This window comes from Drosophila ananassae, chromosome 2L (genome assembly GCF_017639315.1).
Source record: "Drosophila ananassae strain 14024-0371.13 chromosome 2L, ASM1763931v2, whole genome shotgun sequence".
Taxonomy (NCBI): Eukaryota; Metazoa; Arthropoda; class Insecta; order Diptera; family Drosophilidae; genus Drosophila; species Drosophila ananassae.
Genome location: NC_057927.1, coordinates 2,631,556 through 2,656,373, shown reverse-complemented (window position 1 = coordinate 2,656,373; position 24,818 = coordinate 2,631,556). Strand labels below are relative to the sequence as shown.

Sequence of the window (24,818 nt, the reverse complement as noted above, 5' to 3'; positions counted from 1 at the left end):
TACTCTTAGTAGTAATGGCTTAAATGCCATATCAGCAACAGCCAAACGAGTAAAATGCTGAATACAAATTACAACAACCCCCACACACCACAACACACCCATACCTATATACACTATATAAGGTGGAGATAAAAGAACAGGCGATTCTCAAGCAGCAATAGCACCCAAAAAAGCACTACAAACACTTGAACAAAAGTTGTTGTCAACAAGTTTACGAGCCAAGCACACAGTTAGCGATATATATCGTATATATATATATATATATATATAGAGGTACTGGTACCCCCAGCTGGCAGCTATCAGCTATCAGTTATAATCAACCGAGTTTCTTCTGCCTTTTTAGCATATCTTTATTTCGAGTTTAGTTTTCGTTTCGTCTCGCTTTGTTTCGCATTTTTTATTATTATTATTTATTTTTTTTATATACTATTTGTTGTGACGTGCCGTGAGTAATAACTATATAGATTATCTAGACCTGTATAGACCTCACTCCGCCGCCGCTCCACCCACAAAAGCACGCACCACAACTCTGTCAAGGAAACGACTTGAAACTTGAACTTAAAGTGCGGAATGAAAATCATGATCTGGCGATCTGACTATTCTGGTAATTCTGGACTTAAAAAAATAATCATCATAATAATAAATAATATTCAAGTACATGTTGAGTTGGCAACTGGGTTTTTCATCCTAAATACTTTGTGGTTTATGAGTGTTCCTACAAAATAAACCCCATTTTAATACAAATTCTTCTTCTAATACTGAAACTTTTTATTTCAAATGTAATATCATTAATAATACTATTGTCAATATTATTAATAAACCATTTACGGTTTATGAGTGTTTTTACAAGATAAACCTTCAAAAATGTATAATCCACTTTTATTATAAATTCTATTATAAATCCACTTTAGAGTATACTGAAACTATTTATTTGGAATACAATACCATTAATAATACTATTAATAAATAATTTGTGGTTTATAAGTAAGATAACTGTAAGATAACTCTTAAAAAATGGTATTCTAAACCTAATTTTAATAAAAAAAATGTGTCTAGAGTGGATTATGAACTCTAGACAATACTTTAACTTTTTATTTTGAATTAAAATTAATAAATACAAATTATTATCCCAGAGATAAACCTTAAAAAATGGTAATATAAACCCCATTTTAGTAACAATTTTATTCCAAATCCACACTAGAAAATATTTAAAGTTTATATTTGAAATAAAATATCATTAATAATACTATTTAATCATAAGTATTTTATAAGAAGTGTTTCTATTCAACTACAACTAGAGGAAACTGTCAGAAAGCAATAAATTTTATAGCTAAATTGCCTTTTCATTCATTTCGCCACAAAAGCAGATAAAAGTTTTGTTATTTTTTTTGTTAACAAATACTCACAGATACTATATACACAGTGAGATACTATATCAGGCAACCGCAGATGCATGTCTGAGTGTGTGTTGTGTGTGTGTGTGTATGTGCTTTTCATTAAGAATGAATTCATCAGTTGTATCTGGTTCTGTTTGCTTAGTTGGAGAGCAGTAGTTGTCCGAGTATCTATTTGTAGTTTTTATATGGAAACGTATCTATAAAGTATTACTTTCTCTGGTAATCTGAATCCCAGTTGCAGATGCAACACATAGAATAGAATCGTATAAACGTAATATATCTATAAAAACGAATATCAGTATAAAAGTATTAATTCCTCACAAAACTGATAGCGATTCCAGTTGGCAAGCCAACTGACTGCCCAGCCCAGCCCAGTTCAGTCCAGCCCTGCCCTGCCCCGCTTGATGAAAATCAATAAAAATGTACAAACAGTATCATATAATATGTACGAGCGTATGTCACATTGCCGGCTTATCATTATTAAAATACAAAAATTTAAATTACATATTGACTTATCAGTCCATGTGTTTCCTTTCCATGGACTCGGTCTGGGACTGGAACTGGAACTGGGACTGAGGGCCTAGCTTGTTTTTGCTTCCATTGCTTCTTTTCACCTCTTCAAAGTTGATTGTGTGAGAGTTCTTGATAAGTACTATAGTATGCCTTATACCTCATGCCGTATGCCCCTGCCGTGTTTACCTCGCCAGCGATTTTGCATTTTCATAATACACATTATTTTGAAACGAACCGGCTGGCTGGCTGGCTGGCTGGGCAGTTCTGAAATATAATCTTATCTTGATCTTGAACAATATTTTAATATTTGCGATGGTTATACGATAGTTGTGCGATAGGGCTTGAAATCGGTTGCCAAGCTTATATTCTCTAAGTAAAATAAGGAAGTAAGATACTTCAGTTCTGGATCTTAATATTCTCTTTAAGTTTAAGTTAAAATAAAAAAATATATATATATTCATTATAATTATTTTTTGTGTTGTTAAATTTAATATAATCTTGATCTTGAACATGTTTTTTTTTTAGTTTAAAGATATTTATGGGATAGTTGTAGTTTCAATAGTGCCGGAGATGGCAAGCTTTTGGTATGGACTATTGATTTAGAAAAATATTTTAATATTACGATAGTTGTAGTGGCGATAGTTCTTAAATTAGCATGTAAAGTGTTTTTACGATAGTTTCAGTGACGATATTGATTTAATTCGCATAAAGAATATTATTTATAAAACATTTTTGTATATTATTTAGTATAAAAGTAATGGCAGCCTGTTGAGCACTTCGTAAATTCAATCTAATCTAGACCCAAGACATATTTAAGATATTTATACGATAGTTTTACTGGCGATAGTGCTCAAAATCACTTAAAAATCTTGGCTTTTGGTATGGATTATTTATAATATCTTTTATAGCCAATTTTTGCATTTAATTTTATTTTAAAGTAAATAAACTAACTAAGCAGTTCTGAAGTGTTATCTGAACTTGATCTTGGATCTTTTTGCGACAGTTATACGATAGCTTTTGGTACTTCCTTTCTAGTTCCTTATATTCCATTTAAACTTTATAACAAAATACATTTTAACATCTTTTATGAACATTTTTTTTGCATTTTTTTGTCGTTTAAAAGTAAAAGCTAAAGAATATCTGGTTTGATCTTGGTTTGGCCCCATAGGCCGGTTCTGAAACCGAGACTGGAACGGTAGCCCCCGAGCAGCATTTAGAGCGCTGCTGCACATAACATTAAAACAGAAAACAGATAAAAAAAAAATACAACAAAAATTTTGAAAATTTTTTCCGGTTTGTTTGTGGTTTTTTTTTTTATTTTTTATTGCAGCATAGATTTTTGTGAAGGAAACCGGTTTTGGGAACGTTTCTCGTACAAATACCAAAATTGATGTTGTTTTTAGTCGGCGAGCGGTATTGTTGGGGCCAACAAACAAACATTTGCCGGCTTATTTGGAACGTGTTTCATAGACAGGATAAGCGGTTAAGTCTCATTTGAATATAAATGGCCATTGGCCATACATTTTCACAGAAACTGAAAGCAGACTCGGTGGGGAAATCGGATGATTACTGGGACTGGGAGCTACGGATGAGTAATACCAGTAACCCTAATGGGGCCAAGACGATGGCTTACTCATCGAAGACTTCAAAGGAGGTGGAGACTGTGGTGATTCTACGAAGACAGGAGGTAGAAGAAAATGCAAATCCCCCACCAATATATCAACCAAAAAGGTATAATCTTTAGTGAAAAAAAACCAGTTCAGACTACCATATTTCTACCTATTATTATCACACAATAAAAAAAAAAAGAAACATCTCTAATATGAAACATGAACGAAATAATAATAAAAAGAAGTTTTAAGCTTGATTCGGTGTTCGAGCTAAGCAAAGCAGAATCAGAATCAGAACCAGAGAGAGTTCTCCAAAGACAACTTCTTGTTTCCTTCTTCAAGATTCCGGTTCTTTGGAGCCAAAGAGATAGAGGGGCAAAGGAGCCAAAGAGAGAGGGAGCCAAAAGAGAGATGGGCCAGGAGCCAAAGAGAGGGGAGCAGAGCAGAGCAGAGGCTGTGGAAAGAGAGACCCAGAAGACGTAATTAATGATCCCGAAAACGTTGACGACGGACGGCAACAGCAGCAGCGCAGCAGCGGCAGCGGCAGCAACCCATGAAGGGGCAAACGCATGTTTTTTGTGCCTCGACTGGACCGACAGATGAAATACAGGTGCGGATTAAGGTCATCATGGCTCTGAAAGCCCAAAAATCGACTGGATTTAACTTTGAATTTCAAAAAGGTTTTTTTTATTCTTTTTAAAGACTAATAATCTCGCCTAAAACCCACTGACTAATGGCTCAAAATTGTGCTTCAGATAAAGATATATTTCTTAAAAATGAATTGTTAAAAAAAAAAAAATCAACTGATTAACCGGCTATTGAATCATAAAGCAGAAAAAAAAAACCAATTTAAGGAGTTTATCAGAATGATTCACGGCGTGTTCTTAATAAAGGACTTGCTCTGGCAACTTATCAGGCTGAATGGTATTTGTATTTGTATTTGTGTGGAATGGTCTTGGATGGCTCGACTCTGGATGCCATAAGAAGTTGTACTACAACTCGATGTTTGTAGTATTTGTAGAATGTTGAGGGGCGAGTCTGCACGACAGCAAGACGTACTACAAGATACACAGCAACAGCTAACGCAACATGGAAACCGGTTCGGATAACAAAAACAAAAAACACAGATACTCCATCAAGTGTCTCTATGTGTGTGTGTGTGTGTGTGTAAACAAGAAGAAGAAGACATTATAACAGATCTGGCCAGGAGAGGGGAGAGAGCCCCCACACTCTCACAGAGACCAACACCTACCTCCCTTTCCTCCTCCTCCTCCACCTCCCTTTTTTTTTTTCTCTTTCCATATTCTTGAACTTCAAAAAGTACAACAAAATCGAACTGAGGCCCAGCATAAAACAAATAAAAAAAAAAATGAAAAGAAAAGAACCAAACAACGGGCTAGCCAGTCAAGCTGTCAGACAGCTACTGGTGTTAAACCGTAGTACATAGTAGTAGTAAGGCAGTCGGCACTGCCGCCAGCAGCCACCACACACACTATCACACACACACACACACACACAGGCACACCTTCTTCGGTATATAGTCGACCGTACAACGCTGCGTATACGCCATGTCTGGCTGACAACAACGTCTCTTCTGGCCGCCTGCCTTTTGCCTTATCTTTTGCCCAGTTCTTCCTCCCCATCCCCTACTTCTTATTCTTCTCTTCCACTAATGTTTTTTTTTCTTTTCTTTTTTTGAAAGATTCGCGCACGATCGTCATCTGTGCAGTCTGCAGAAACCGCAGAAGTAAGGAATCTATCTGTGAGATACAGGCTACAGGAATAAGATTATCAGTCCTTAAAAAATATAAATTAATCAGATAGAATGGAAAAATAGGAACTCAGGGTATATGTTTGTTTAATTATTTCTGTTTAATAATTTTTTTAAAGTGTCCTATCCTTTAAAACACTATCTTTAATCTATAAACTATCTTTGAAATACATTTGAAAGTTAGTATCTTGAATATTTGAGATATATAATTAGCTTTATAACTAAGTTACTATAATATCTATGACTATATAGTACATGTATCTTAAAGACCATCCATTACAAAAGCCTTCCCTTCCAGACCCCGTATATATTTGGATCTGGGCATGACTGCTGGCTGTCTTCCGCCCTTCTAGTCTTCTAGTATTTTTTTAATGCTCCACATAATCTCGTTTTGTTTTGGATTTTGGGCCATTTCAACTTTTTGATGGATTGTTATTGAAGTTTTCTGTTTGTTGTTGGCAGCTTTTGGGGCTTATTTCAGTTTTTTAATGGTTCTCCGCTCGGTTATGTAAACAAAAGATCTTTTTGAGATACATGTATCATTTAGTCCGAAAAGAAGATGATAGTTTCAAGGTTCTTGCACGATTTTCGGGGAATTATGCTTAGGGCTGGAACTAATGACAGATGGTGGTGTTTTAAAATCATTAAGCAAGATCTGTAAGTGTCAGACCATCAACAATTTTTAAATGATTTTCTTTCAGTGCTTCGGCCTAATTGAGAAACTAGCTTCAATACCAAAATTGGCTCATTGTCCTGGCCATAAAAGGCACACACTCACACCATCAAGCTAATGCAATAAAATACAAAAAAAAAAAAAAAAAAAAAAAAAAAAAAAAAAAAACATAACTAGGCAAGCCAGAAACGTGCCATGCCTCGAATAATGAAGTTAATAACAAAAATGAAAAAAGAAACATTGCCGCTAACGATAAACCAAATTTGTACAAATAAAATAAATTAATAAACAATCAACGTGTGTGCGTGTGTGGTTGAATTACTAAGTTTCTGCCACCGAAGCTGGCTCAGCCATTAAATGAAATATATGTATAAGCCGATATATACTATCCACCAGAGTCGTAGGCATGGCAACGGGTTTATTTCTGTACGGGCGGGCGATTGTTTAATCCACACAACTCTTTGCCAATTATCTGCAAAGTAATTCTTTCAGTTTAATTAATTCTATTCTAAAAAAAAATTACAAGATACATAGATACTTTTCAGATTGTAGCTTTTTAGGTGGACAGTTATTCTTTTGGAGACTTACGACATGCATTACTCTCCAACTGTGCTCTTGTTGTTGCCTCCTCCCTCCCACTTCTAGTAATTTGCCGATAATTATCAACAAAAGCGCGCTCACGCACATTCAAATGTAAATTAGACAAGGGGGGTGGTGTGGGGGTAGTGGGAAAGAGTACTAATGGAGCTCTGAGAGGCGGAGGAAGAGAGAAATTGGGGACGGGACGCAGCACATCATTTGAATCTCATTCGATGCAGTGAGAGTTTTGTTGCTAATTACACCACTACACAGCTGAGTTTTTATTTCAGAGTGTGTCTGCGTGTGTGTGTGAGGGAGTGAGTTGGGGGGGCCTAGAAGGAGGGGGATTAACTTAGTAACAGGGCACAGTGGGAATTTTCTCAACTCGTTTACTGCTTAACAAATCACGGTTCCCATAATGAAACTAACCAAAAACCAGTAGAACCCATCGCCAGCTAATTTCAGTAGCTAATTCAGCTTACAAAAACACAACAAACAAACAAAAGCACACAACTAATTTTAATTTGAATTTCAACTTTTCGCATTTAACATATCAATGATAAATCTGTGTTTTTTTTTTTTAATGTAAATTTCTCAGAGCAACAAAAGCGACGGCGAAAATAATAGAATTTCTCGAACTACGCTTACCGTTTTTACTTATTGACGTAGTCCGTGCGTATCGGTGTATGAGTGTGTATGGCGAGCAGCTCGTGTGTGTGTGTGGGTGCGTGCGTGTTTGCCTCTCTTTGCTGCGACTTTTTCTTGTTTTGCTTTGTTTTTGTTATGCAAAAGGCATAAAATATTGGTTGTACACGTTAAAAACACAAACACTTTAAAATGATTCAACTCTCGACGGCTGCTGCGATGCACTGCAAGCAAAAGAGTACATTATGTATTCCGCTGCGAAGTTACAACTTTTCCACGACCCATGGAAAACGCGAACGAGCCAAAAGAGCCGTGAAAAGTGTTCATTCATTGAGGAAAACCGAACTGAGCGTGTTTTACTCTCTCCCGCGCGCGCTCGCTCTCTCAGTCACTGTGTCTCTCTCTCTCTCTGTCTTGACAGTGTTGCCAGCTTCATGGCGAAAAGCCAGCCAATGCCAATAAGCCGAAATATAAAAAGATTCAAGAATAAATTGGCTCTCTGGATGGGTTTTTATTTAAATTAGTTTGGGCCAGATTAATTATTAAATTGAGATCCACTGACATCGCCTGGAAGTTGGCAACACTGCTCTCTGCGTGCGTGCGTGTGTGCGTGCCTGCTCTCCGTCCGTCCGCCCCCCCCTCACAATCTTATTCACACGCGCATTCGATTTTCGATTGTTGTTGTTTTTATTTTGTTTTTCATTAATTTAATATTTTTAGCAAGTATCTCTACCGTAAGTAAAAATCAAAAACCAACACCAGCTGAATGTGTTTCCCGTTTCGTTTGTTTTCACACCCACGCCTGTGTGCGTGTGCGTTGTATTGCAAACAAATTCCGTTGGTTTTTGGTTTTTTTGCTCTCGCGAGGAGTAAAACTAGCCACGAACCGATTTATTCACAAAATCTTATTTTCGTCCCGATTCTAGTTTGGTACGGGAACCAGAAAATCTCACGATTAAGTGTCCACCCGCGACATGACCGCTCGGACCGAGAGAAAAATGAATTTTAAAACTAATTTTACGTTAACAAAATGCTGCCACGCCACGGAGTACGGCGCACCGCTCAGCTTCGAGTTCCAATTGGGAAAAAAACACGGAGCACAGTTTGTGTGGAAAAAAACGGCCGCTCAGCTTCGTGTGCCCCAGCGTTCCCCCCGTGCTCAGCAAAATCGGTGTCTATCGATGTTTTTTATCGTTGACAACGAAAGTTGGGCACACTGAATATTCTGTTAGCTTATTTAATAAAAAAAACTATGTGAAAATTAATTTATATTTAAAATTACAATATTGAGTGGAAGATAATCGGCTAAATGGGAGAGATGGCTTAAATTTAAAAACTGTTGTGCAACGTTTTTCTGTTAACCGTTTCTGTTATATGCAGTCAGCGGTTAACAGTGAAAATGTGGCGCTCTTTTCAAATGCTTAGAATGTTTTTTTTTTACATATGAAACATTTTATTATTATTAATAATTAAAGTAATGGTTTTGTTATATTGTAGTTAAACATTTCTTATCATAGTTTAAAGGTAAACAAAATTTTAGATAATCTATGATTTAGTTTGTTTTTCTGCTAGGGTGGCAACGTTGCCAGATTGCAAATTTGAATTTGAGTATTAATTCAAAAATATTATTTCTTGGTTGTTACATTATTTAATTAATTATTAGAACTCATTGCATCGACCACATTAACTAATATTCTTATAAAACATAAAGAAAAAAATAAATTCACAGGTGGTCCTAGATGAAAGTGTATACCAGTATATACTAAAAAGGACCGCCAATTTCAAATGTTATCTAAATCTTAAATTGTTTTTTGATTAATCCTTTTAAGTGCAGAAACCGAATATTAATGGATTCACTATCTAACAGCCAAATGAGACCTGTAGGGGTGGGGTGTTGCCGTGAAAATATGCAAAGCATTCATCAAAATGGAGCTGGAACTTTAGAAATATGAAAACCGCGCTATGCGACCCGTGCACCTGCTGCCGCAGAGCGACATAAATTACGCATACGTCGTGTTAGCCGTGGGAAAACATATAAATGTGTTGGCTGCCTCCTTCTACAATTACGGGGGAAAAAAACATATTGTTGTACCTTCTGCTGCTTTTGCTATTATTGCCATAACTTTAGACTTTTATGAGCAGTCGAGTCAAAGCGAGACGACCTCCTCGTCATCGAAAATTTAACACTTGAAGTTTAATGACGCGGGAAGCACGCAAAGATGGTTTTTTGTTAATTAATTGGTTAGGAAACTTATTTTCTTCAATTGTTTTCTTTTTTATTTATGCCAAGATCCCGAAGACTTAAAACCTAACTACCTCCAAACATAAAATTAGCTTAAAGCTTTAATAAAAAATAATGGTAATAAAAAATGTCAAGTATTTAAAATAATAATACTAATTTACTGCACCTGTCATCAAGTTTTTATGTTACAAAAAAGTAATTTGTAAAATTTGCAGCCGTAAAACATTTATAATAAAAAGGAAGCAAGTGTGAAGCAAGAACTCTTTAGCCTCTTTACCCTCGGCATACACATTTTTCGCATTTAGTTTGTAATAAAAAGCAAGCATTAAAAACTAATATTCAGTTTAAAACCTGTCATTAAGCGGGGGTGAGGAGCTATTAAAGTTTGGTTTGTGCGCCAAAATGGAGTTTGGTTTGTAGCCTGAGGATTTCTAATGGCTTTGCACCTGTTACAGACATTTGTTTTAAAGTTTAACAAAAAATAAGCTGATAAAATTAAAATTCATCAAAAAAAACTTTATTCACACTTTTAGAAGTGCATTGAATAAAAAAAAGGATAAAATACAAGCAAAAAATGCATAAAAATTCAGGGACTTGTAAAAAATATTCCTCTCCATGTAAGTGCTCATCCAAATGATTTAGGGAAGGTAATGTGCGCTTAAATGTTATTTAATTATCCAGGAAAGCTCAATTCGTTACACGAGCTCACACAGTTACATCCTTTCGTGAAAATTAAAATAATTAAATTTTAGCTAAAACTTTTCTTTTTTGCAATTTCATAAAAGAAGGAAAAAACACAAACAAAAATACTAAAATTTTGCATGCAACACACATTGAACTGAGCAAACAAACTGGCTGGAAACTCCGAGGGTGTTGCGGTGGTTCTGTAAAAAGAGTTTCAAAATGACCAGCGGCCATTTTGTTTTTGGCTTTCATTTTCTATTTTTCCTCCATTCTTGGTATTTTTTTTTTGTCGTTTTTTTGGGGGAAGTTAATTGGAATAGTTTTCGAAAAATATAAAGAAGCTTCAAGAGCAAGAGCAGATAGATAGTGGGGCTGGTGGGGGCGTGGTCACATATTTGATGTGTTCGTTGCCCGAAACTTATTTCCACGTTTCGAAATTAATTCCACAAGAACCTTGAATTTCCGGTTTAAGTTAACAAACTTTTCTCCCTTCTCCTTCGAGGTCGAGTCTGGTTTTCCGTGGCATATTGCGTGGCCAGACATAAAATTTTGATTTAATAACCGTTGAACCGTTGCTGGCTGCCGTAAAAATTTTAGCCATTAAAATTCTCCAGAACCGAAAATTCCACCCATAAACGAGAAGCATTTAAAACGAAATGAATCCTGCAATCCTTCGGGTTAGATCGGGTTCACTGGGGGTCTTAAAGTCTTTATTAGCTGTTAGCAGGCATTCCGAAAGTTCATAAATTTTGCAACGAACAATTTTCAGCCAGAATAGGTAGTTTTTCGAAGATTTTTTCCATCTTTTTTTGTCATTCAGTCTTTAATCTTTAAAACAAAAAATCAGTATTGTTTTTAGTTTTATGATTTGTTTATATTTCATTTTATTAATTTTAAGATCATATTAATCCCTTAATTTAGTTTCTTGCAGTTTCGTCTTCACATTGTAATCTAGACGATTATAAGTTTTTTTTCTTAAAAATACAAATATCATACTATGTCTCATTCTGGTTGGCGACGCTTTAAATGGTTTTTTTTGTTAATCAGGATTGTATTTTAAATAAAGTGGAAGAATCTTCAGGCGTGGGGCTCTTAACTAAACATTATTTTTAAATAAATTGGCAGTTTTTGTTAGGTTGAGGTAATTATTTAACATTTTTCCAGGAAAAATTAAAAAGGATAATTCTTTTAGAAACTTGAATGTTCAACGGACCCGGTACAGTAATTCACATTTATCCAGTGAGTGAAATAACTATTTAATTGTGTTGAAAAATTCTTAATTAATAAACAAATTTTCTATTTATTTTCTTAGTTTTCTTGATGAGCTTTTTCTTTGCTTTGTACACAGTCCAAAAAAGCGTCAGATTTTTTTCAGTTTTGAAACTTTAATTCAAATAATTAGCTATTTATTTAAGTATCCATTAACTGGTTAGGTCGTCTAATCTATTTTGAGCTTTTCATTAGTTTTAGTTGGTTTACTTTTATGTTCTTTATTTTTCGTGTTGCTTTACTTGAAGTAAATAATACCACATGTTATGATTATTTTGACTAGGATATTTACAAGCCACTAACAGGATACTGTTTCCAACAAATCGAATAATTTGCTGAAGAGTGGAAAAATGCATTTGTGCTACACTTAATTGTTACATTGTATGTATTTTTTTTTTTAACTTGATTACACCCATTCATACACATATACGTATATTATTTATACTCGCATATATAGTCCTCAGCAGATCCCTGCGGAGAAACTAAACACAGATATTTAACTAACACTTTCCAAACTATATTTACAAGATCCTCTTAAATGCCTAATTAGCTATGGAATCTAAACGTAATTTGTTTTGGTTTTCTGATGATTTGTATCATTTTCACTCCGCATAGGAGACAAAATATTATCCTAAGACTAAACAGAGATTAGGTGCAGTCTAGTAGTTTTTTTTTTCTCGAACTTCCTTATTTTTTTACGCTTTTCAGAATCAATCCGAAAAATTCTTCTCATCGGAGAAACGCACATGATGCTGCTGCTTGAGCCTGCCAGCCCGCTTTCCCACAGCTGAAATTTTCACAATCCCGTTTCCGTGTCCATGCCCGTACCCGTACGCGTTCCCCCTTCCATTTTCAGCGCTTCCACTTCCGCTTCCGGTCGGATGACAGCTGCCGGTGGCGCTACCAGGCGGCAGTGTCGGCGACATGGTAGCAGACGTGGTCGTGGACGTCGGCGACGAGGAGTTGGTCCACTGCTCATCGCAAGAGCAATATCCTCTGGCCACGTCGCCACCCTCCAGGGCCAGGGCGTGGATCTCCCGCTTGAAACGGAGCTTCTTCAGCTGTCGTTGTTTGTGGTCGTCGGCAGAGATGCGTCCATCTCCTCCTGCCCCTCGTCGCTCGGCAACCCCATCTGCATCAGCTTCTGTCTCTCCATCCGCCGGTGGTGTCCCATTGAGTTGGCCGTCATCCGCCTGCTTCGTAGCATAGAACTCCTCGGGTGTTTCCGCTCGCAGAGTTTCTATGGAGCTGGAAGAGAAATTTTTAGGGTTGCACATTAAAGTTTTCCAAATTACAGTTTTCAAATTCATAAATCAAAAGGATTCCTAACTTAATGACCAATAAGAAAAGATGACACAGCTTCTAAAGCTTAAAGCAAAAAAATAATGATATATGAAATATTTTATTAATGGCAAGGATATTGCCCTCGCTGGGGATCTTATAATACCTCATATTTCTTTGTAATAGACTTTTGAGAGGGGTCCTTATAATATACGACAAAATAATAAATGTTATATATTTTTTATAAATGTAAAGAAATTGGAGAAGAATCGGTCCACAAATCGTGTAAGGTATTCCGCTCAAGGATCGGATGAATATTGGCAAAGATACAGTCATCGTTGTGGGCCATATTGTCCTTCTCATGGACTTGTACATTATGAAGGGGATGCCCCGGAAAATTTGAGGAAAAATCCAAAAAATATTTCGTTCTAAGGTTTTGATGGAAATTGAAAGAGAATCGATCCACAAATCGATCAAGGTATTCCGCTCAAGGATCGGATGAATATTGGCAAAGATACAGTCATCGTTGTGGGCCATATTGTCCTTCTCATGGACTTGTACATTATGAAGGGGATGCCCCGGAAAATTTGAGGAAAAATCCAAAAAATATTTCGTTCTAAGGTTTTGATGGAAATTGAAAGAGAATCGATCCACAAATCGATCAAGGTATTCCGCTCAAGGATCGGAAGAAAATTGGCAATGATACAGTCATCGCTGTGGGCCATATTGTCCTTCCCATGGACTTGTACATTATGAAGGGGATCCCCCGGAAAATTTGAAGAAAAATCTAAAAAATATTTCGTTCTTAGGTTTTTATGGAAATTGAAAGAGAATCGATCCACAAATCGATCAAGGTATTCCGCTCAAGGATCGGATGAAAATTGGCAATGATACAGTCATCGCTGTGGGCCATATTGTCCTTCCCATGGACTTGTACATTATGAAGGGGATCCCCCGGAAAATTTGAAGAAAAATCTAAAAAATATTTCGTTCTAAGGTTTTTATGGAAATTGAAAGAGAATCGATCCACAAATCGATCAAGGTATTCCGCTCAAGGATCGGATGAAAATTGGCAATGATACAGTCATCTCTGTGGGCCATATTGTCCTTCCCATGGACTTGTACATTATGAAGGGGATCCCCCGGAAAATTTGTAGAAAAATCTAAAAAATATTTCGTTCTTAGGTTTTTATGGAAATTGAAAGAGAATCGATCCACAAATCGATCAAGGTATTCCGCTCAAGGATCGGATGAAAATTGGCAATGATACAGTCATCGCTGTGGGCCATATTGTCCTTCCCATGGACTTGTACATTAAAATTTGAAGAAAAATCCAAAAAATATTTCGTTCTAAGGTTTTGATGGAAACTGAAAGAGAATCGATCCACAAATCGATCAAAGTATTCCGCTCAAGGATCGGATGATACAGTCGGATGATACCAAGATACAGTCATCGGTGTGGGCCATATCGTCCTTCAAATGCATTTTCAGTCTTTTGAAAGGAACCCTCCAGAAAATTTAGCTAGGTATGAAGTATTCTTTCCTATCCTTAGGAAATCGATGTTATTTTTTGAATATGAACTTTTCAGAATTGCTGATAGAACTTTATTTGATTGATAAATAAAATGCTTTAATAGTACACATACAGAATAAATGTATACTTTTACTCACTTTCACTCTTCTGACATTCTTGAGTCCTTTTCTATGTTTGATCTGGAATTCTTTACTTTCTATGAACCATTTCATGCAGATAAGCAGCTACTTCTTCTAGCAGTTGCACTCAACACTTTCCCCATATATTCCTGCAACATCCTGCCTTCTGCATTCCCAACCCATAAGCATTACAACACAGTGCCTGCTGAAAGTGCATGCCCCATCATCACTGCCACTCAGTTGGCCGCGTTATATCGCCAGACTTATGCATATCTGTCCTATCGGGAAGCTCGGCTCCATTTGGTCGCAGAATCGTTGATTTTGCGCCTTTCCCGGGGCCGTACACTTCATTGCGCTCTGTTGGCGTTTTCCACTTTTCCATTATGCTTTTGTGTTTAGTTTAAAATTCAGCGGGAAGACTTCTGCAGCAGCTGCATCCCATATTTATTCAGCTTTTCCTTTTTTTTTCTATTTCGAAAATTCGTTTATTTTTTACTCTATCGGGGAGTGTTTTGGGTTTGCCCGAAAAGGTTAAAGGGTATATTTAAATTGGTTTACTTTTGGAGAGAATTTTTTTTTAAGTTGAATTTTTATTTGCTAATTTTATTTTATTAAAATTTTGATTGAATTTAGTCCATAATAAAGCAGAAATTAAAAAGCTTCTTATTAAAGTCTTTGCTTTTTTGATTTTTGAATTATTTTTTTTTTTTGTATAAATTGTAGAGTAAACCTAAGTCGAATTTAGCATCACTTTCTTCTATTTTTTATTTGTTATTTTTTTTACTTGCTATGCGTGCCCATTTTTGCAGTACAGTAAACTCGGGCTGGCGAGAATTTATGCAAAGAAAGCGAAAAGTGCAAAGTAAAGTGCAGTTGCAAAAATGCGCGGCTGCCTTTTGTTTTGCCAGCTCTTTGGCCGGCAGGCAGGCGGGCTAGGCGGTAGTGGGTGGCAGCAGTTAGTTTAGGACGTTTTGGGGGTCGCGGGATTGCAGGAAAAGGTATGAGGGCGTGGCAGAGGGGTTGCTGCACAGTTGAGCGCACAATTTGGCGCAGATTGTTGACTGGGGAGCTGGATGTGGAGGCTTGGGGGTGGCCGTGAGTGGTTCCAAGGGGCTCAGCCGCGGTGCCACCGGGCGGTGCAACAATGCTGGCTTAGACTCTTGCCTTGCAAGATACCGAAACTAAAAGGAAAGAAGCCGTAGCACCAGCAAAATGAGTGAACTGAGTAATGCGCGTAATGCAAATCGCGGCTACAATGTGTGCAAGTTTTCCAGGGGCGGTGGGTTGGTGGAGCGGTGTGGGTGTGGGTGTGGGAAAATGCCAACGGAGGAGGGGGCCAGTGCAGAGACCATCATTAACGTATTACGCGCATGTTTGTGCAGCCACTTTGCATATCTTGTGCAGCTCAAGAAGGGTCTAAATGGCAATGGGGTGGAGCAGTTGGAGGTCTAAAGGGGGTGGGATCACTAAACCCCACTTGAAAAAAAATAAACAACACTCGAGTGACGGAAAATTGTTCAGGCTTGTAAGCTTTCTTTATTGGCAAGATAGGAGGGGAAGAGAATGGACAGCGATTATTAAAACTTTATTAATTAACCAATTTAATACTTAAAGGTAGCGCTAGGGCTAACTATAAAAATATTTTAAATTAAAGCTTAGAAAGACTAGCCTTTTTATGTTTTAAAATTTCTTCTAAATTCCTTATCCACTTAACTCTCTAAGGCTGCATGCAACTTGAAAAGTTGTGAGCTAATTACTCAACACTTTAGGAAGCATAAGTGCCGGGAGATTCTCTTTTTGGGCTCAAACAAAGTCATGTAATTTTAACGCAAATGTTTTCAAACTTCTCGCCACATCTCCAAACTTGCTGAACCCACAAGAAACCTAACCCAGCTGGCCTGCCCCTCGAGCCGCAGTAAATATTCTGTTTGCTAAATAATTTCAAAACTAATCACTTTTAATGGCAGACAAAGAAACCGCATTTGGTGTGTGCTGGAGAAATTCAAGTTTAATTTTCGTTTATCTGCTGAATTAATTGATTGGGAATTTGTTAGGCGAGCAAATGGACTGTGTTTTCGAATGCAAACAAGTATATTTCAATTATTCATGTGTGTCATGAATTTATCCAGTTATTTAGGATGAATAGTTGGCCGAATTGTTTAGTCTTTAGATTAAGTTTCCTTGTAAAAGCTTGAGAGGCTTCTTACTTTTGATATTAAATTTAAGAAAGTGCCAAAAATATACACCAGTTGGGGAAAGTCGAATACTGGCAGTGGAGTGGCTCAAGGAAAAAGAATGTGAAATTAATGTTTATTGCGCTTTTAACACATATACACTTCGGCACGCCCCCGTGTCCGGGCTTCCGTCTATATGTGTGTGAAAGTGGGTACACGGGTGGGTGTAAATTTACATAACAGTTGCCATTCGCCGTGGGTCCCTTTCACTTTAGCCGCAGGGCGAAATTGCATTTTCCCCGAGAACACCAGAGAAATGTTAATCAGCTAAAAGTTAAGGAAAGGAAACCAAGGCACAGGCAGCGTAAAAATAAAAATAAAAACAACAAAAAAATGTATAAAGAAATGCAAATTTAATTGTATGCCAGGTGAAATAGTGTCCCGACCCACAGACATCATACATTCATGAGAACATGGCCAAGTGGCTGCAAATGGCCAGCAAAAGTGGCTAGATCCTTTCAGAAAAAAATGTTAAACTTGACTAGGGGTTATTATTATTCATTAAGTTAAGTGATCTTGCTAATTAAATAAAACCATTTTTACTGTGAAAGAGGAAATCGTAAATTTATTTAAGTTTCCACTACATTTTTTTTAAAGGATTTTCTTGAATTACGAAACTGGATTTCTTGCATTTTCCTTTTGGCCACATTGCAGTTGTAATTTGGTTTGGTTGAGCTCGAATTTGCCGAGTCCGACATTGGGCTCATAATTTAGTTGGGCGCTCGGTTTCAAGTTGCATGCCACAAATTGCCTTGCACCTTGCCACTTGTTATGGTTTGGTCTGGTGGCTTTATTTTTAATTTCGTTTATAATTTCATTTCTCTTTGCTGGGGCATTAGTACCTATGTTTTATTCGCCACTCGCCCTTTTTCTTCATCCCCAAAGGAATCCATTAAAGCTGCCCCTCCACCTATCCAAAACTTTTGGCCGCCGCCCACTCTGTGGATTTTTTCCATCCGAGTGCCTGCGACATTTCAGTCTACCTTGAACCATGAACTCTGTTGTGGCGCGTGTTTTTATGCATATCTTTTTACTTATATATTTTTATTTATTGTATTTTTTGTTTTATATCAAATAAAGGAGCACAATTTTTTGCTGCCGCATGTTTGACATGCCGTTTGTTATTTTTGATCAGAGTCTGTGTGCACAGAAATTGTATTTTACCTTTTTTTTCGGATGTCGGAGCACGACCCCTGCAAAGGGTTCCGCATGTTTATCATTTTTTTGCCTGGGCAGCAGCAAGAAATATGTTTTAAAGAAATATCATGCTGCATTGAACTTAAATTTGGAAAAATTTCATCAACATACTTTTTTCTGTTTGTCGTTTTTTGGGATTTTAAAAGCAAACTATTAGAAACTACTGAAATAATGTCAAAATTAACTATAGCTGACTATCTGTGCAAGGCCCTGACCAAGTTAGAACCGCCAACAGATTGGGAGGACGTCCTCGAGTTCGTCCTGGCCACCTTGAACTGTCCCATCCGTCATAAATACTACACAAAGAAATTGACGCAGGCTCTGGAGGTAGGACTGCGCTTTGGCATAATACGCGAGATGAATAATAAATACTATTTGTATGAATATGCGAAAATAAGCTCGAGCGGGGAAATTACATATGAATTCACTTCAAATCCTTTGAGTCCTGAGACTTGTGAGGAAGAAGAGGACTCGGATGAAGAGAATACTGAAGAAGATGAAGAGAGCGACGAGGATGAGAAGAAAGAGCTTGAGAAAATTAAAAGCCAGGACGATGGCAGAACGTGTAAATCTTAAAGGCTTATCTTATCTTAATAAATGTATTTTATAAATTGATATTTTTTCAAAATAAAATCATATATTTAAAAGAGACTGAAAGCTTTAAGAATTAAGAACTTAAAATCCTTAAACTTACCCTGTTGATGACTATAAATCCAACTCAAAGACCGATACCTATCAGACGCGCATCTCGTCCATTGCGGCTTGGGGCACCTGTTGTTGTTGCTGCTGCTGCTGCTGTTGGCCGCCCACGGGCGAGGCGGATGTCAGGACCATGCCCTCGGAGGTGTGCGGATGTGGATGCGGATGGGAGTGGACCAGGTGGGCGGTGTGCGAGTGCGAGTGGGTGTGGTGACCCTTCGATGAGCTCGGCGCACTGCTAACGCCGCTGCTGCTGCTGCCGCCGGAGGGTGTCTGGTCTAGTAGAACGCCACCGCCCACTGCCACGCCCATGGCCGAGTTATTGCTACTACTGTTGGTAGTCGTGGAAGAGGCGGTACGCAGCGGTGGGCGTGGACCGCGTATGTGGTGAGATTGCATTCCAGTAAGGACAGCTCCGTTGGCCTGATGTTTGCTCGACTGCTGTTGCTGTTGCTGCTGCTGTTGGTATTGCTGGAGTTCTGCTGGAAAATCATGGAAAAAAGAGAATATATGTATATGAATGTATATAGACGTGGTATGGGCTGGTAAGCTTCTTATGTGTACTTTATGCATATGCTGGCATAATGTTTATCGGCGAGCTGCGGCGGCAGTCGATTTGTAAACAACAATGTCAACCATTAAACACACATTCTCGTATCATCGGAGTTGGTTGCACTTTTTGTTCCTTTGGATTGGCAATGTACTGACATCGCAATTTCTCCGCCAACATACTCCCCCCATTTCTGGTGTCGTTCAACTTGTCGCCTTGATTGCCTTCCGAATGCAAAAGTGCAAAAGCCATTGACGCGTCTAATATTTTGATGCCCCGCCCGGTGACTGCGGCTGTCTGTGTCTGTGGGAAACTAATTTGTTTGCCTTGCTGCTAAGCACCCAATGCAGTTTTATTGGTGAGTTGGCAAAAAATAGAATACAGAACTATACATATAGAATAAGAAAAATAAAGTTGGCTCAACACCAAAAATGGTAGAAGACATTTCAATTTCTATAACTTCCTCTCTGCAATTTGATTGTACCATTCCTCAGGCCTTGAATAAATTATATTTTGAGTCATTATTAATTTAGTAAGCCCCTTAAGATTCTGTGGACCTCTTTGCCTTCCTTGAGCTTTCTTTATGGATATTTATAATCATGGAGCTCCAGATTCTTTTGAGATTTGTGGAGTGAATCTTAAAAAAAAAAAGGATATTCAAAGAAATTTTCATTGGCCATTCTAGATGTCCCTGGGCAACCTATAATCCCTTCCAAAAACAGCTTTCACTAATTAGAGGTTTAATTCAACAAAATACTTGATGGCCTGGCCAACATAGCTGGCCAACCGAGGGTTGTGCCCTTTTGGTTTTTATGTTTATGACTGGGACTTTCTGGGGATTTGATGGCCAGCCTTTTTGCGCAAGTCAAGTGGCCCAATGGACTGGACCTAAGAGAGCATTCAGAGTCAAATGTACCGGATTATGTTTCCCGGATTTGGCTAGTTAGAGCAGAATAAGGCAGAGATTTTCTTGGGATGAAGTCGAGATCAAAGTCGACCAGGGGCACCCTGAACTACCGCATAATTTAGGCAATTTTTTTTATTTATTTTTTTTTTGTGTTGCATACATAAATACAAAAAGTGGACCACAGAGCTGGAAGTGCTTTATGCAATCCCCAAGGACTACAGTGGCCATCATTTATGAATATGAAATTAACAACGGTGCGTATGCGTAATTTGTGATGAAAGCTAAGCTAAACCAAAACCATAACCACATACACACACGCATCCGCACACACTCCGTTCATTCATTCACCCACACATCCCGAGACCAAGTGGTGGCCACTCGGTATGCAATAAATTTTCAATTTCCATAGTTTCCGTGACTTTTTGCCCCCAACCGACACGCCGCAACGAAGCAAATCTAATTTATATGCACATCACTTATACGCACTGCTGCAATTACAATGCAAATGCGGCAACAAATGTGTATAATGCTGCCCAGTCAAATATTACCAAGAGCCGGCCAAAAAATCTCGCGAATAATAATGCAGTCGAAACTGCTCGCCCAAATTCCGCTCAACGGATGTTGATTAGTTTGAAATGACAAGACCGGAAATGCCGTGCATAACTCAAAAAAGGGGAAAATAAAACAGAACTGCCAGCGGCACGGAGCACACTTAACCGCACGGTCATGAAGAGCCACTGCATAGTGGCCAGTGGTGGGTTAACGATGGCGGGGGGATGGAAGGATGGAGGGGGGGGCGTGAGTGCAACCACTCGGACATGTGGATATTGTGGGTTTTGTTCGCCCAACTAAGTGGACACACAAGTGCAGCCAATTGTGCTGTCCGTCTGTCTGTGTGAGAGCATCAGAGTATGGGTGAGTGTGTGCGTGTGGATTGGTTCAGGGGTTAAGGGGTGGCATTAATGAGGCGAGCTGTACTCTGACTCACGCCAATATATTGCTGAATTTCAGCCACTCTTCCCCCATCCCAGTTGACAGTTGTTGGATTTATGAAAAAAAAAAAATGTATAGCATACTTAGCAGCGCATGCGACAGGATATTCGTGGAGAAGGATATTCGTGGGAATTTATGGGCCGGAGATAGTGAAGTTACTGCGGCCTAGCAGCTGCACTTAATGGTTGCAATCAAATCAACTTGTGATGGGGGAAACGTGATTACGAGGATACACAGATTAGATTTTCCGCGATATGTTTTATAACCAAAAGTCTCAAGAACATGACACATCGACACAAATCGAATTTTAATTACTCAGATTTCAGAAATTCATTTTGAGACTTCGGAACATTTCACCTTAATTAACTATTCGATTGCCCGAAACCAATTTCTAGGAGCAAGCCTAGCAGTCGTCCACCTAGATCCGAAATAATTGAGTAGAATCTTAATCGGATACCCGAAAGCCTGACAAATGATTCGAAACAGTCGAAGAGGCGAACCCCTTGATGGGATTCATTTGAAACCGAAATGGTTTTCAAATTAGCAAGCGCTTAGCCGAGCTGCCAAATGCCGGGCAGAACATTTAAACTTGATTGCTGCAATAACAACGAACTGGAGGACGACTGGACGAGGAGCAGAAACAAGTGGAGCTTCAGGAACAACAAATGAGCTTTGTGTCAAAGTCAAGATTAGCATACAATTTAGAGCATTTCAATCAAACATAAATCACAACAGCCAGCAACTCAAACTGGACCTGGACCCGGACCCCGGCCGTCTCAGGTCGAGGTCCTTGCGAAAGGTACGAAATTGTGCGTAGTAAATCAAAGAGGAACAGAGACGGACAAACCCCGGCAGACAGAGACGGAAATAGCGGGAATACATGTGTATACATGGAGGTGGAAAGGAAAGCAAAGCAAAGCAGAGCAGATCGCTTGCCAGCAGCACAGTATAAAAAATCTATTTTTCAAAATGCAATCCAAAGAAATCAAACAGGATATCGTCGGGGATTGGAAAGGTGGAGTTACCGGGGTGGGTCCCTGTCCGGAAATTTATGTGCTTCTATTTAGCATTGAGTTAGGAGTTGCGAGGATGCGGAATTGAGCGCACGAACGAGCAAAAATTAAGTATACGGCACCGTGCACTCAAGCAGCTCATGCGTGTGTTCTTCGCATTGGTGTTTGCGTGTGTGTGAATGTAACTATGGCTGTGTGTGTATGTGTGTGTGTGTCTGCGAGTGAGCAGCACAATTAAATTGGATTTATGGCGCGCATGATTGCAAAATGAAGTTAATGCGCATACAAATACAATCGAGCTGAAAGAAAAATGATTCTCGAAGTTCTTGGAAGGGCGGGCAGACTGGCGGAAATTGTACCTTGTTTGTCATGTCATCAATAATCGAGGAGTGGAGTAAATTGAATGAGCATATTAAAAAAGGGAAAGTATTATCCTGCCGTCAAGGAAGTTGCAAAGGAAATAAAACTCCACGCCATCGAATACAATATATTTCAACTATAAGTTCGCTCGCTCGCTAGCATTTGATCTGAAAATCGGAACGAAGCGCCCGAATGAAATATGTATGAGTAGCCTGGATGTTTGCAGATTTATGTTAGCCGGGCGTTTTGGGCGGGCTTTGAAAAATTTATTAGCCATCCCTGGATGCCCTTAGTTGGCCCGGTCTAATGCTAGTTTATGCAATAGTTTGACACATTTGACAAGGGAAATGTTTCTAATTGATTGATGACAAATGGTTTGGTAAGAAATCATAAATTTGTGTTGAAGCTTTAAAAATAAAGGATGATATTATTGATCCTATATCCTATTGATCCTATATCATTTCGATGCCTGGTAGCAAACAACTACTAGACTAAAATCCTACTGACCACAATGATAGAGAATCTCTTCCACCACATATCCCCGCCCCTGGGACAATAAAATAATATTGCCTTATCTAACTATGTGCGCAATGCACAACAACAAAAGGACAAATGGAAAAAAGTGCGCCAACTATTTTCCGCAGGCCGGGGATGGGTATTATTTGTATGCCGGCAGTTGGCAAGAGCCTTTCGTTTTAGGGGGAAATCGTCAAAGCCTAGACGAAATAATAAAACCAAAGAAAGTGAAACGAAAACACAGAGAGGGGAACAAATAGGGGAATCAGGGGGGAATGAATACTGGGGGGCTGGGGAAACCGCACACAATGTGACGGCATCGATGGCTTCGAATAATGTTTGGTTTGGTCTTCTTCCCATCAAGGACCCCCATTTAATTTTGTTTTTCCTTGTGTCCTGAGAACAAACGGCAAACATATGGTGATGGCATGGGGCTGAAATATGGTCAGAGTCGTCCGGGTTGGTTGGGTTTTTTTGTGGCGGGGGAACTGGTTTGCAAATAGATTTTTCATCATTTTTTGTCATACGCGGCGTATGTGTGATAAACACTTTTTGCACTCGGTTTTAGCCTCCCATCTCTCTCTGTCTCTGAGGGTTCTTGTGCAGGATTCCTGGGTCTCCTGCCGAAATTTCAATAATAACATTTGTATGAAGCTGTTTATGTCCCGGTGGCTGAGGGAACTGCCGTTCTGCGGTTGCCTGTCGTTGACAATGTGGATGACAATCATGTCACGTCATGGATAAGGTGCTTTCCCTTCCATATACAATGTATACTTGCCCCTGCACCTCACAGTAATATACTCTTTTGCTTTTCTCTTTTTTTTTGCCGTGTTTGGGGTGCTTAACAGGCAACTCGCGTTTGCCTTTTGTTTGCTGCCTTATTTTTATTATATTTATGCTGCAGCCCCATGCCCCATACCCTCTACTCCGTACCCCATTCCACATACATGTCAGCAAAAATCGTTTACGCTTCATTGTTTTTACTCAATTTTGTTGATTTTTTTTTCGTTCAGTTGCGCTGGTCGTTTTTTTAGGTTCCTTTGTCTGAGGTTGTATTTTGTTGTGTCCCATTTTTGGGCGCCCTGAAAAAGTGTACATCTGAATAAATTGAAAACTTGCATGAGAAACAAAAAATAAAGAAGCTCAGATATGGAAGAGCCTCGCTTTGAGTACTTAACGCTGGCTTCAAAGAGCTCAAATCTGTTGCCCATTGCACACAATGTCTAAAAAATTGTATCGAAAATGATTAAGGCCTCTGAAAAGGCTGACTCGGGATTTTTATCGATTGAACGGACCAAAGTTTCCAATTCCCATTCATGTATGCACGAGGCAGCTTAGTTTTAAGTCTCTTTCTCTCTCTAATCAAAATTTTTGCCAAACAAAGTTTTTTTTTCCCTCCCCAGCCAAGAGCATAATACGCCAAAATTCCGACTGGCCCAAAAGTTGCCGACACATTTTCCAATTCACTTTGCAAGTCCGTAAATTGAACGCTTAGTCTGTAAATTGTGTGTGGAAAGCTTTTTTCGAAATGATTTATGGGGAATGGTAAGAGAAATGGTTGGTATGTAAGCCAGCCAGAGAAATATTTAACTTTTAATCTGTATTTATATGAATCATAGCTGTGGATAGAAAATAAATTGTTTTGCGCCTAAGCATGGTATTATTTATATTGTTTTTATACCCTTTCAGGAGGTATTACGCTATTGTTTAAAGGCGTAAAGTATATTTATTCTTTAATATACTACTTTCTATACTATAGCATGCTGCCAGCTCTTTGGTGATCTTTAAGTTAGAAGGTTGAGACTGCTGATCAGAAGACTATATCTGACTGTCTTACAGCTGTCATATACAGAAAAATATACATGAGAATATAAGTTTCAGGCTTCATTTTATATGAAATGGATCTGATAATAAAACTTTCATAAGGATCGGTTAACCATATCCCATATACCATATCCCATTTCAAATGAAAGGGTATAAAAGCCACTGAAACTGAAGATATACATACTTTCAAGAGAGTTGTTAAATAATT

At 38.4% G+C, this 24,818-nt stretch overlaps 2 protein-coding genes and 1 long non-coding RNA gene across 12 annotated transcripts in view; 1 reads left to right on the top strand and 2 right to left on the bottom strand.

Moving 5' to 3' along the window:
• Positions 1-8,339, bottom strand: part of LOC6500428 (putative transcription factor capicua) — a 36,593-nt gene extending 28,254 nt beyond the window's left edge. For 6 of the 7 annotated variants that reach the window (XM_032449783.2, XM_032449781.2, XM_032449786.2 and 3 more), the window contains exons 1-2: positions 8,210-8,339; positions 7,192-7,412 (exon numbers count right to left, since the gene is read on the bottom strand). The gene's annotated coding sequence lies outside the window, so the exon portion shown is untranslated. Of the gene's footprint in view, positions 1-7,191; positions 7,413-8,075 lie in introns of all 7 variants that reach the window. The other variant, XM_032449782.2, reaches the window with a different exon arrangement.
• LOC116654546 lies at positions 3,278-4,877 on the top strand. The gene is made up of 2 exons (XR_004309784.2): positions 3,278-4,130; positions 4,223-4,877. It is a non-coding gene; the product is annotated as an uncharacterized LOC116654546 (long non-coding RNA).
• A 2,631-nt stretch (positions 8,340-10,970) lies between the features above and the next one.
• The window catches only part of LOC6500423 (neuroligin-3), a 41,727-nt gene continuing 27,879 nt past the window's right edge, over positions 10,971-24,818 (bottom strand). Inside the window, exons 13-14 of one of the 4 annotated variants that reach the window (XM_044714184.1) lie at positions 18,490-18,926; positions 10,971-12,597 (exon numbers count right to left, since the gene is read on the bottom strand). In XM_044714184.1, the coding sequence (XP_044570119.1) occupies positions 12,094-12,597; positions 18,490-18,926 (941 nt within the window). In that variant the 3' untranslated portion in view covers positions 10,971-12,093. Of the gene's footprint in view, positions 12,632-18,442; positions 18,930-24,818 lie in introns of those variants that run through there. The other 3 variants (XM_032453085.2, XM_032453088.2, XM_014911067.3) reach the window with 3 other exon arrangements.